Raw genomic sequence first — 12,446 nt, 5'->3', positions numbered from 1 at the left:
TTTACTGATATAAGGTGCGCCTCTCACTCCTCAGATAGAAATGCACCATAATTTACGCCAGTAATGCCTAATGCCTCCAGGTAATCACCTATTTATAATGACAAATGAAGGCTTGTAGAAACAGCAAGAACTATTGTTTGATTTTTTTACCTTTCTTGTTGTTGTTTCTCCAGGCACTTAGAGTGATGGCCCGAGTAATGCGTGAGTGTTGGTATGCAAATGCAGCTGCTCGACTGACCGCACTACGCATTAAGAAGACCGTATCACAACTTATGGTACAAGAAGATACTAAAGTCTAATAAGGATAATGTGACAGCGGTTCTGAAAAGATGCCATACATAATCAAGTGCGACTAGACTACCTCAGAAAATGTTTAAGTGCCCAAACCATATAAAGATATTGCTTTGACTGAACTACCAAAGGAAACACCTGCAATGTATTGCCCTTACAAGGTAGCTCACTGACAGGTTTGATTGTACTTGGGGTACTGACACAAGAAACAAAAGAACATTTACCATATTTTATTTTTAATTGTGTCATATCAAGGACATGCAAAAGTCTCATTAATGAAAGAAATGCTCACATGATAATATGAAAAGTTAAGCCTTAATTATACAAACTGCATATTTGAAGCACGTTGTAATTACTGAAGCAAAATTTATCATGAATGAGTATCTGTAGGTTATCAGAAATGTTAATGTCTGATGATTTTACCTCTCAGTTCTATGTTAAGGTAAATAATTGTTTTGATGTCAGTCAAACAAGATATACACATCAGTAGGTAAGCAGCTTTTCCAGTGCTGATGTTCTCATGCTGGTTTGTCCCTTTCTGAATATTGGCAGGAACTTAAATTCAGTAAGTAAGTAATGTTATAAATGGTAAAGTATAGGAGGTTGCCATAATGGTTAAGATGTTTACCTAAACAAACACCAAGGTGCAGGGTTTGATTCTCACATTAAGCAATTGGTTAGGCTTAAAATGGCCCACAAGGGCAGTTAGCCTACTACTAATCTATGAATTTATGTTGCAAAAATCAAATAGAAACACTCCTCCACAGAATAGAAATCCATATGTTTGCGGTCTACTGTAGCATATTCACGTAGGCATGCATGCACCTTTTGACTCATTTGGAAAAATTTACACCTGGTATTTTGATTAATGCCACTGTATATTATAAAAACATATACATGCAGGATTATTTGAATACACAGAGTTCTTTAATGTAAAATGTAGAAGTATTATTACATTATAATTTTAGAGACTGATGTATTCAAATGGATAGGAAACCAAGTAGTTAAACAAATAGTTTGATAAATATATATACATAGAGAGAGAGCTTCAGTTGCAACACTTGCACATTTATTCTAAAAATGTGAGAATATACATGTGTGTGTGCATGCATGACAGATATGTAAAAGAAATTTAAACAGTATTTGTTTATGAGGAGATTGGTCTATGAGGTAGTACCTTGCATGGGTTTTAAATCCTTGCAGTGTCAACAAGTTCAAAAATGTACCGACAAAAGGGAAACAAGCAAACCAAAAACAGTATTTTGTCTGACACAACATTTGAATTTCATCACAGAAGGTGTTTTATTTCACATTATCTCAGTACACAGCACTGTCTTGTCTAAAGGAATAACTTGAGGGTTGCTTGCTCATGTGGTATGATTTCTTCACAGAAGTGTTTCAACAGTGACACAGATATAATTTTAAATATTAAAATAAGAAATGCAGTTGCCTGCAAGACAAATCTGATGACTTGACTGGAAGAGATATTTGTTGTAAAATTACAGTTCTTAAAATGTGGTTCTTTTTTGTGGTTCAATTCCTGCTTCTACTTAAGGTCCCTCTTCACAATGCTTTGTGTTGCAAACTTGTGCTTTGTTTGTGTTATACTATTATATACCCCTCGTGTAGAAGTATATTATCATGATACAGGGTAGTAATATTTTAAAATCTGATATAACCTGTTAAAACATTTGTTAAATTTTAAATCAATACTACCAGTTATACCACTCTGTGGACCATCAACTTGGCATATATTCCCCTAATTCTGCTCTGACAGCCTCATAATTATGAAGAATGCAATTATAATCCTCAGAGTTTCAAGAAACATCTGTAGACACATATACCTGCATGGCGTGCTATACTGTCACCTATATAATTAATAAAGCATATGACTAGTCCTCAATTTTAGTTAGACCATTCATGTATGAGTACTGCATGGGACCTTAATTAATATATTAATACATTATAATATTGTTAACAGTCATGAAGAGGAATATTTAAATTGATGTGATATAATTATCTTACCACTCCTGTGGTGCTGCCCAGAACTTGCACTTTTTAAAATACAAACTGTGCAGTAAGACACAGTCTGGTTCCTGGTTGCACTTTTGCCACCAAAAAAAGTACTGCTTGAATAATAATAATAATAATAATAATAACAATAATAATAATAAAACTAATTATAGCTTTTGTAAGTTATAGGAAGCACATTTTGTTCACAGAACTCAAAGTTAGTTAATAACCATGTGATCCAGTAGGCCACTAAAAAGTCTAGCCCAATTTTTCAATTATGTCAGAGCACTGTCTATTTAAATGACTTCATCAAAGTCACGCAGTAGGCAAAAGGAGGCCAAAGGAATCAATCCCTGGACTACAGGAAGCATACCATTAATACCTACCTTAATGCTGAGCGTTAACTGTCAGACTTGGTCAGTGAATTAATTCCATTACACCAGTGATGCACAGTCATTATTGTTTCCTGCCATCATGTGTGCATTACATTTATGATATAAGACTTTAGAATGCCTTTCTCAGCAAAGCATTCTGAAACTATGGCAAATCACCCTGAATGGAATGTACTGATCATGACTTTAGCTACAGGACTCCGCACTAAATAAAAGCAATGTATGTTTCAATAACATTTATTCACAATTTGTGCGTGTTATATTGTTCAATACAGATTCATTGTCTTTATGAAGCCGACAGCTCAGCACTGTCCTTTTCAATATTTTTAAATAAAAAAAAATTGTAAGTAATACTTTCCCATAGATCATAAAGCAAAATACTGATTTTCAATTGCCAGTGCAGTTGACATGTTTTCATGGGTACTGCGGCAACAGCATTTTATTTCAGAAAGACTAGTAGCCACAAATAACCAACCATGCTTTTTTATTAATTTGTTTTTGTTAACTTTTACAAACATTGTACTTGTTTATTCCTAGTATTTGCTTGTGGAGATGGAAAATAATTTAGAAATTTCCTGACAGTCATCAAAAGCAATGTCCAGAAGTATCTAGAACAATAATATATATATGCATGAAAACATTTAGCTTTTGGGAAGCTGAAAAAGAGATATTGCATTTTTGCAGCACAGTATAACATATTTCATGACATTTGACCACATATGAGCCATCGCTATCCATACAAGGAACATCTGCTATATATGCAACACTGTTGTGTTATCTTTTAATCTTTTGATTATCCTTAAAATCTATTAGAAATTCATAGAAAAATTTATTTACTTATTTATGTTCAACTTCCTGTGTCTAAAAATCCTTTCTGACCACATCACAAGACATATTATCATCATAAGTGATTATGTATGGAATCTGCACCTTCATCCTACAATAGTGACCTTCTCCACTTTAATCCCATAAGAATCAGAATGGTAGACCTCTCTGAAGCCACTGGGTTGTCCTTAAGACTTTGAAATGCTTGTGAATTAGAATGTGAGTAATTCCTAAATATCAAGCAGAGGTTTACATGAACCAGATGCTCTTGATTCAAGGACTCTCTTCTGGTTCTAATAGCTGGTTGTTCTTTAGACAAGAAAGCTTAAATCCTTCTTTTAAAGTCTCACCAAAACAATAAATCACATATGTCTAAGTCGAAAAGAGTAACCAGAATTAGAACTGCAGCCTGCTTTTGAGTGATCATAATAACAAACAAGGATGAAAGCTATAAGGAATGGTCAGTGTTAGAAACTATCCATGTTCAAAGTATCCTCCCACTAACAAGTAGCATTTTTGAAACTTGTTTTGGTTAATAGATCTCTTTCCAGTCTTTTCTTTTTTAGTTTATGAAGTCTATATCTACCTTATTCATCAACTGACAGCTATTTCTGTGGTACAGACAGCATCAAGCTCAGTTCACTAGATGGATGCACTAAAAGAATACAAATTGCTTTTATGAGGACAACCTTCTTCTGAACTGGCTTCAAATCCAAATAGCCTCTCTTTGTGGGGGACACGAGTGTAACTCCCTAACATGCACATATAGTCACAAAAATCACACATATGCATTAACCCAATCTCATGTAGTTATGTTTTTAATCTAGTCTGGAAAAAAATAGGGATCAAACAAAAAGAAAAATCTTGTGGACTGTTCAGGATAAAAATAAAAAAATAAAAAAAACAAACAGCCGAGCAGTTAGAACCAAGAACCAATAAATCTCTGTTATTACAACAGCCTGTCTTTACTGCAGATAAGACAAGGAACAATGGCAGTCTTTAATTAAAAACAGAGTTTATTTCCAAAGTAGATTAAGCATTTTTATCCTACAAAGTTAGGACTTCATCAAAATAAAGTGTTACAACAACTAAAGCTCTTAAGTATTAAAATTTGTATCACATGACATACAAATTGAGAAATCATACCTCAGTTGATTCTGTACATAATTAATATTAGTATGCAAGCATGAATAAATGAATACAGAATGGGACTTATCTTTGTGATATTCAAAATTTTCACCTATTTAAAATATAATAAATATAAATATAAATATAGATACTTATTTTGAAATCATAAGATCTACAGTGTCTATTGCTCATGAAGTGTGCTAGTTATAAAACTTAAAAAATATATATATAAATAAATTAATTTAAAATGATATTATAGTATGCTCAGTTAACTTCTCCAATATTAAAGTTAAGCTGTCATAGGTTCATAGGTAGGTACTAGGCTATCTGCCCGAAGGCATTTGTAAGCCTAGCCAGAATGTGTTGGCTTTCGCCACCCCCTTAGATTAGTTCCCTGTGCCTCTGTCCAGCAGAGCCATCGAAGTGATCCCTGGGGTAAACTTTCTGTTTCCCATCCACTCGTCAAGGTTTCTCTTGAAGAGTGTAAGCGAGGAGCTCTGCCTAATGTTGATTGGAATCTTGTTCCAAAGCATGGGAAGTCTCTGGGACAGGAATCTATCCCTCCAGCACATCCTGTTTATTGTTGTGGTGAGGTTTAGATCCCTAGAGTGTGTGGCTTGAGAGGATAAGCTTTTCTTTAGGTGGAGCATATACATCAGTTCTGGGTTGGACATGGCCTTGTATGTCAGGCAGAGATCACTCCTGAGTAGGCAGTATGCAACCAAGTACAGCTGGAGTTTCTTCAGTTGAACTGCATAGGGCATCTGTTTGAGGCCAGTGATCCTCTTGGTGAGGTACTTCTGTGGTCTTTCCAGCTGTTGCAGGTGTCTTGTCAGATACATCCCAAACTGGGCATTGTACTCTATGATGGGTCTGATGAGCAATGAGTAGAGGGGCACAACGACCTCTTTTGATCTGGATGCAAACCCTTTTGGGATAAGGTGGGCCATGTAGAAGGATTTTCTAACCACTTTGGCAATATGATTATCAAAGGAGAGATTACTATCTACTTGGGTCCCCAGATCCCTTATTACATCTTCCGTATTTAGGGGACTACCACCTATGTGGTAGTTTGTGGATACTTTGTTTTTTCCAAAGGGGATGACTATGCACTTTTTGGCATTTAGCTTGAGGCCATGATTTTGACACCAGGTATCCGTCTCAGTGAGACCCTTTTGGATGATGTCTTTGTCAGCTGGAGAGTCAATTATAGCCCCTAGTTTGCAGTCGTCTGCAAACTTGGTCAGCCATAGTCCTCCTGTGCTTGTTTGTACCTCTGAGAAGTATATGCCGAACAGGAGGGGTCCTAGGACTGAGCCTTGGGGAATGCCACTTGTAACCGGTTCAGAGTCAGACCTAGCTCCTGCAACTCTTACCATGTTGGTTCTGTCCATGAGCCAGTTGGCAACCCATCTTGTGACGTATGGGTTTATATTCAGGCTGTTGAGCTTGTCTATAATACCAGAATGGGGAATGGTGTTGAAGGCCTTTGCGAGGTCTAGGTAGGCTGTGTGTACCACCTTTTCCTCGTCTGTATCCTTGGTAACTGTCTCAAAAATGTCCACCAGGTTTAGGAGGCATGATCTGCCCTTAACAAAGTTGAACTGGGTAGGGTCCAGTGTTTGGAGGTTCCCAATGTCTCTGTTAATGAGTTCCATGATGATACACTCCATAGCCTAGCAGACCAAACTAGTCAGGCATATAGGGTGATAATTCTCAGGGTCTGTTGTGGCTCCACCTTTGTGGAGTGAAATAACCGTTGCTGTATGCCACTCTATGGGTACGTAACCTGTGGAGAGGCTAAGTTTGAACAGTGTGTTTAGGTGAGGGGTTAGTTCATCTTTGAGCTCATGTAGGAGGCAGCCTGGGACACCATCCGGTCCCATTGATGCTGTGTTTTTGGCTTTGGAGAGGGCTGTTTTAACCTGAGTGTCTGTGATTTTATGGGCTCTACATTCTTCTGGTATGGTTATGGGCCCTTTTGGAGGTGAGAGAGGGGTGAAGTTTGCGCTGAACCTGTCTGCCAGGATGTTGGCAATATCAGTCAGCTCAGTGTATTTTGTACCATTCTGCACTAACTCCAAGGAGATCTGAGCATTGCCACTTAGATTCTTGACATAGCTAAAGAATGCCTTGTGGTTATTTTTGTAGTCCTTGGCAATTTTTCTTTTGAAACTTGCCTTGGATGATTTTATGAGGGATCGTAGTTTCTTGCTGATACTGATCAGGGATGCCTTCCCTTCTTGGAATTTTACTCTTTTCTGTACTAGTTTCCTCCTTCTATTGTATAGCTTGTTTATGGCAGGAGTCCACCAGACTGGTTTCCTTTTCTTGGAGGAGTGAGTCTTGGCTTTGCTTGGGATAGCACGATCCATGCATTCTTCTAGTTGCCTGTAGAATGTATTAGTAAAGGATTTTGCAGCTTGGACAACATTATCTTTTAGCATGGGGGCTTTGAAACTTTCCACCTCAGTCTTCAGTAACGTGAAGTTTGCTTTTGAAAAGTTTTTCACTGTGGTTTCCTTGTCCGAGGGTGTGGGTGGAATGTGGATATCCAAAATGATTTGTTTATGGTCAGATCTAACCAGTGAGGGGTTGACCTCCAGTGTGGAGCAACGGTCGCCCATGTTGGTGATGACCAGGTCCAATATGTTGTCACCTCTGGTGGGAGTGTTGACCAGTTGATCCAGGGTGTTTGAGTTTATAAATTCTAGGAAATGTTGGGCAAGGGAGTTAGTACTCGAGTAGTTCTCCCAGTTAATGTTAGGGTAATTGAAATCACCCAATATTAGGGTGTTTGGTAGGACCTTTATATTTCCCAGTGTTTCCAGAAATGCGGAATGGGGGTCCTGGGACATGGTGGGTGATCTGTAGCAAGCTACAATTTGAATTGCAGTTTTGCCCGTTGTTAGTTGCACGTGGATGATCTCTGAAGCATCGTGCTGTGCCACTAACCTGGAGGTGTGGGTATCCTTGATGAATATGGATATGCCCCCACCTTTTGTATTTTGGTCTGGGTTCTGTGGCCGAAATGTATGATATGAGTTGTAGCCTGGTAGTGCTGGAGTGCTCTCTGGAGCCTTAAACCAGGTTTTTGTTACTGCACATATATCGATTTTCTCCATACTGAGGAGTGCCTTGAGTGCATGCATTTTGAGGTTTAGACTTCTGGTACTGAGTAGCACTACTCTCAGTTTTTTGTTACTTGTGCTATTTATGGTGGTGGGTTTGTCTTTTGAGCCTTGCCTAAAAAAGGCATTATGGGAGTGGCAAGAGCCTTGGCCAGTATTCAAAAGTCTAAGGGTAACAGGTGCAAGCCGTCTCTAGCAAAGCAGCGTGGCTTGTCGAGCATGTCATCCCAGTCGGACAGACACTGGATCCCCTTTGAATGACACCAGAAACTTAGCCAGTTGTTGAAATTGATTTTTTTTCTTTGTACTGTGGTATCATTCTTGGTGAGGGCAGGATGCTACTCAGGGTCAAGGTCATACCGGCCTGGGCTACAAGTTCAGAGAGCTCTTCCATGTCTCTTTTCATGTAGTCCAGGGAGGTACGGCTCAGGTCATTCACACCAACATGGACAATGACAGAGTCATATTTGTTCTGGAGTGACCTGAGTGCTTGTGTTATGTGGCGGATCCTGGCACCCGACAGGCAGCTAACAGTAACCTTCTCTTTGTTCAGCCTAGTGAGTGGGATGTCAGTGTGCTTGACTATAGAGTCACCTGTTTACTAGTGTGTTGGGTATGTTATTTTGCCTTAAGGGCTGTGATTGTATGGCATACTGGTTTTGTGAATTATGTGTTTCATGATTTGTGTTGGGGGGTGGAGGTTGCTTGGATGTCTGTTTTGGAGGTCTCCGTCGCTTTTGCAGATTTTTATTTAGAGCCTCCGAGTATGTTTTCGTGTATTTATGTGTGTTTTTTGCCGGTGCTGGTTTAATGGGTCTGTGTGAGACTGGTGGTGTGATGCAAGTATTTCCCTTCTCCTCTTGACTGTCTGATCCAGCCTTGGGTTGAGAGAGCTTAGCCTCCAGTTTGGCTGTATAATTGCATCTCTCACATGTATTAGTGTTTGGTGGTAGGAGGAGAGGGTTGTCTGTGTACATGAGGCAGTTGTAACATTCCCTCAAAATGCCCAGATTCACCAGTTGGACTGTAGAGTATGCCTAAAACTGCCCTTTGGACATGCCTGGATAGATACAGTGAACTGTTTTACTGAATGGCTGGTAAGGTTGAATAGAGAGCCTTGTACTTCTGTACAGTATAGGAGGGCCTAGTGCTAAGGTTTATAAGTGCTTGCTATGAGTTTTGAGCAAGTGCTGGGCTGAGAAATGAATGGCTTGAGTGCTTAAGTTGAAAGTGTGTCTAGTTCCAAGGGAAAAGTTGAAGAGGAGACTTTGTGGAGCCGGGAATAGTTATACCCTAGCTAACCGGCAAATGCAGTATTTATAGCAGGGAAATTAAAGAGATAGAAATTAGCTCAAAATGGCCAATAAACTACTAGTTTCTGGGCTGAAACCACTCCTTCAGGGACAGATAGGCTGCTCAAAGCTCTCCTCTCTCACAGGTGAATAGAAAAACTTCCTTCTATCCAAGTAAGGTATGGGCAAACACAGAGATTTTTATCACAGCCCTGAATTCAGCACTTAACGTGAAAACTGGACTATACTAGCTTAGAAAGGCAGTAAACAAGAATATATTTTTTTTTTCAGAAAATAAAGCAGATAAATCAAAAACACTTTAAATGCACAGAAAAGGATACTTATTGTTATATATCTCAGATCAGAGTTGTAGTCAATGCTCCTAGTAATAAAGTAGGAAAAAACACAAATACAGTAAAAGCAGTTTTAGAACGCTATTAATTGAAATACTGTCATTAAAACCAGGTTGTCTCTCAGCATTTAAGCTTAACTGCCATTATACTTCCCTGTATTCAACAAAAAAATTCCACTTGCCACCCCATGGGTTCATGGGAACCTGTTTTAGAATGGCAAATTTAAAATTGTTATGGTTAAGAAATATCTTTAAATGTTTATAAAATCATTGCTGTCATTGCATTTTTGGATGCCATATTAGTGTTTGTATATTCTCTTATTCAATGACCTTTCAGTTTTGCTTACATGAAAGGCATCACACTTCTCACATGCATCAATGTATGCACAAAAGCTATTTTTAGCTAAATTAATAGTCTAATCAAATATCCTAAGAGCACTACCTACCAAGATACAGTAACGTTGATTATAGTACCCACATTTGGTCATACTGGAAGTAGAGATATTACCCCAACATACTTCCATGGGACCTCTCTTTTTGTTTTCCAAACTGTTTTTGAGGTTATAGTACTTCTTGTATACAACTTGCAGGAAACTCTCCAACATTTTTAAATGACCCAGCAAAAGCTAAAACTGTCCCAATTCTTGTGAATAATTTTTTATGTTAAAATAGTCAGAAAAATATTTTACCACAAATGCTGAAGTAAAACACCTATTAGAAATCTCAATATTAATTGAGGTATCAAGTTCATTAGCATTTGTAAAATCCTTACAAGTAGAACCTTAAATTTATCATGCATACCCTTTGTAACCTCACCCCTCAACTCACTAATCAAATTGCCTGGGTAGCATCTCTCCAAAACATTTTAGTCAAAATATCAGCTTGAATCTCAAATTCTGCATAATCAGAGACCATTCTAGCCAGTCTCACAAATTGCCCTTTGGCCAAGCCTGTTTTCTGATGTCCAGGGTGACCCCTGTTAAAATGTAAATATGAATTTGAAATCTCAGCATTTTTTCTAGTCAAAACATATAAATAATTTATACTGTCTAGAGAGCATTGGGAGGTGAACTTTAAAAATTCAGTGGTAGAATTTAATTAGCCAATAAATTCATTTAAAATATCTTGGGAACTCTTTCACAATATAAACCATCATCAAAAAATGAACATACAAGTCTCAACAGTTCCAGTACTTGGAATTGAACACAAATTTATTTTCCCATGGGAACATTACGGAATTTGCATATACTGGGGCACAAATAGCACCCATAGCTACCCCCTTACATTGTTTAAAATGCTCTTCTTCAAAGTATATGAAATTATTTTTGAGAGCAAGTTCCATTAATTCAACAATTGAAAGGACCTCTTTTTTACTTAAGAAATCAAAAGATGAAGCAATATCCGAGAATCACAGATAATAGATCAATGACATCAATAGTCAGAAAGACAATATCTTGACTAAACATTTTTTTATCCTACTTAAAAAATCTGAGGAATCTTTAATCAAATGAGGAAATTTTATCATATAGTTTTTTTTTCAATTTCTGATCGATATATGCTGCTAGGGGATATATTTTAGAGTCTTGAGCAGCTACTATTGGTCTAAGTGGTGAGTCCTGGATGTTTCTATGAATTTTCAGTATCCTGAAAATCACAGGGATAAAAGGTTTCTCACAAGTTAAACATTTAGATTCTATTGGGGTAATAACCCTCTGTGAATTTAAGTCCTTGAAAAATAAATCAATGCCATGTTAACATAAATTTATAGTGTTCTGTGAAATACATAAATATTTTTCAGAATCAAATAAAATATCAAACATTTTACTAGAATAAAAGTCATCAATTAAAACAATCCCTTTACCTTTGTCTGTTTTCATAACATGCAAAGACTTATCAGCTATGAGCTGTTCCCAAATAACGTTTTCCTCCTCAGTTAAGTCATTGATTCTATGATATATATGATTTGAATTGTAATAATAAATATCCCTGGAACATTTTTGCTCAAACAAATGAACCAGGGGGTGGAAAGGAGGATTAAATGTACTTTTTGTAAAATATTATCGCCTTTCCCTCCACATTGTTTGTTATTCGTATATAGTGCTAGGTTTCATTTCCTTGTGTAAAGTCTGAGGTCAGTTAAACAGTCTACCAGCTCAAATTTGGCAGAGAGGATGAAAGTTAAACCCTTTTGAAAAAAGTTAAAATGAGAGTTAGTTATTTCAACATCACTGTAGTTAAAAATATTAAAAGTAAAATTCTGTGGACTCTTTAAGATAGTTCAGTAGATATAAATACAATCCAAGAATGTTGACAAATGTAGACACAAATACAATCCAAGAATGTTGACAGATATTGGTAATTGGTGTATCACAATAATCTTCCCCATTAGGAACAATTCCTAAAGAAACACGGAAAATGCAGAAATTGCCCTAATGTAGAAGGCAATACGAAAATCATAGCAGACTGCAATGAAACTAAGAGGGAAACATACAAGAAATATCCTAGATATGTACTTTACTTGCTTGGGCCATGGATTTCTACCAGCCCCTGAAGGATATCCATTTTTAACTGTTCTGTGGAGAAATGTGCATTACATTCCCAATTAGGTTCAGCAGATGGAATGCAATGGATGGACTCACGATGAATTTCTTGACATCCATGTGTAGAACACATAATAACAATGTTAAAATTTGAGACCCTATCATAATTCTCTAAATTATGAAGTGACTAGTGACTGAAGGAAATACTTGTACAGGCTGCTAGGACTGTGGATTTAATTGATGATGTGTATTATAATTTCATTTTGGATGATTTTTTATCTGTTGTTTCTGTTTGAGTCAGTTGCTCAAAGCTGAATGATTCCATCTGTAGCTCAAACTCTGTTTTGCTTCCATTTTTCCTTGATGAATTAGAATTGTTAGTGTGTTTTGCTGCTTTTTTTTTGCTACTGTCATATGATAGCTGCTCTGGCTCTGGAGCTTTATTATTCCATTTGGCCTTACCACTCATTTCCTCTCTGATA

General features: G+C 37.2%; 1 protein-coding gene across 8 annotated transcripts in view; it reads left to right on the top strand.

Moving 5' to 3' along the window:
* ACVR1C (activin A receptor type 1C) overlaps window positions 1-510 on the top strand; it is a 1,029,031-nt gene extending 1,028,521 nt beyond the window's left edge. For all 8 annotated transcript variants that reach the window (XM_044074849.1, XM_044074848.1, XM_044074841.1 and 5 more), the window contains one exon: window positions 174-510. In XM_044074849.1, the coding sequence (XP_043930784.1) occupies window positions 174-299 (126 nt within the window). In that variant the 3' untranslated portion in view covers window positions 300-510. The remainder of the gene's footprint in view (window positions 1-173) is intronic.
* Window positions 511-12,446: the final 11,936 nt, after the last annotated feature.

Source organism: Protopterus annectens, chromosome 6.part0 (assembly GCF_019279795.1).
Source record: "Protopterus annectens isolate FY-2018-M chromosome 6.part0, PAN1.0, whole genome shotgun sequence".
NCBI classification, from domain to species: Eukaryota; Metazoa; Chordata; order Ceratodontiformes; family Protopteridae; genus Protopterus; species Protopterus annectens.
The sequence above is the reverse complement of the archived record's forward strand: the minus strand, read 5'-3'. Positions and strand labels throughout refer to the sequence as shown.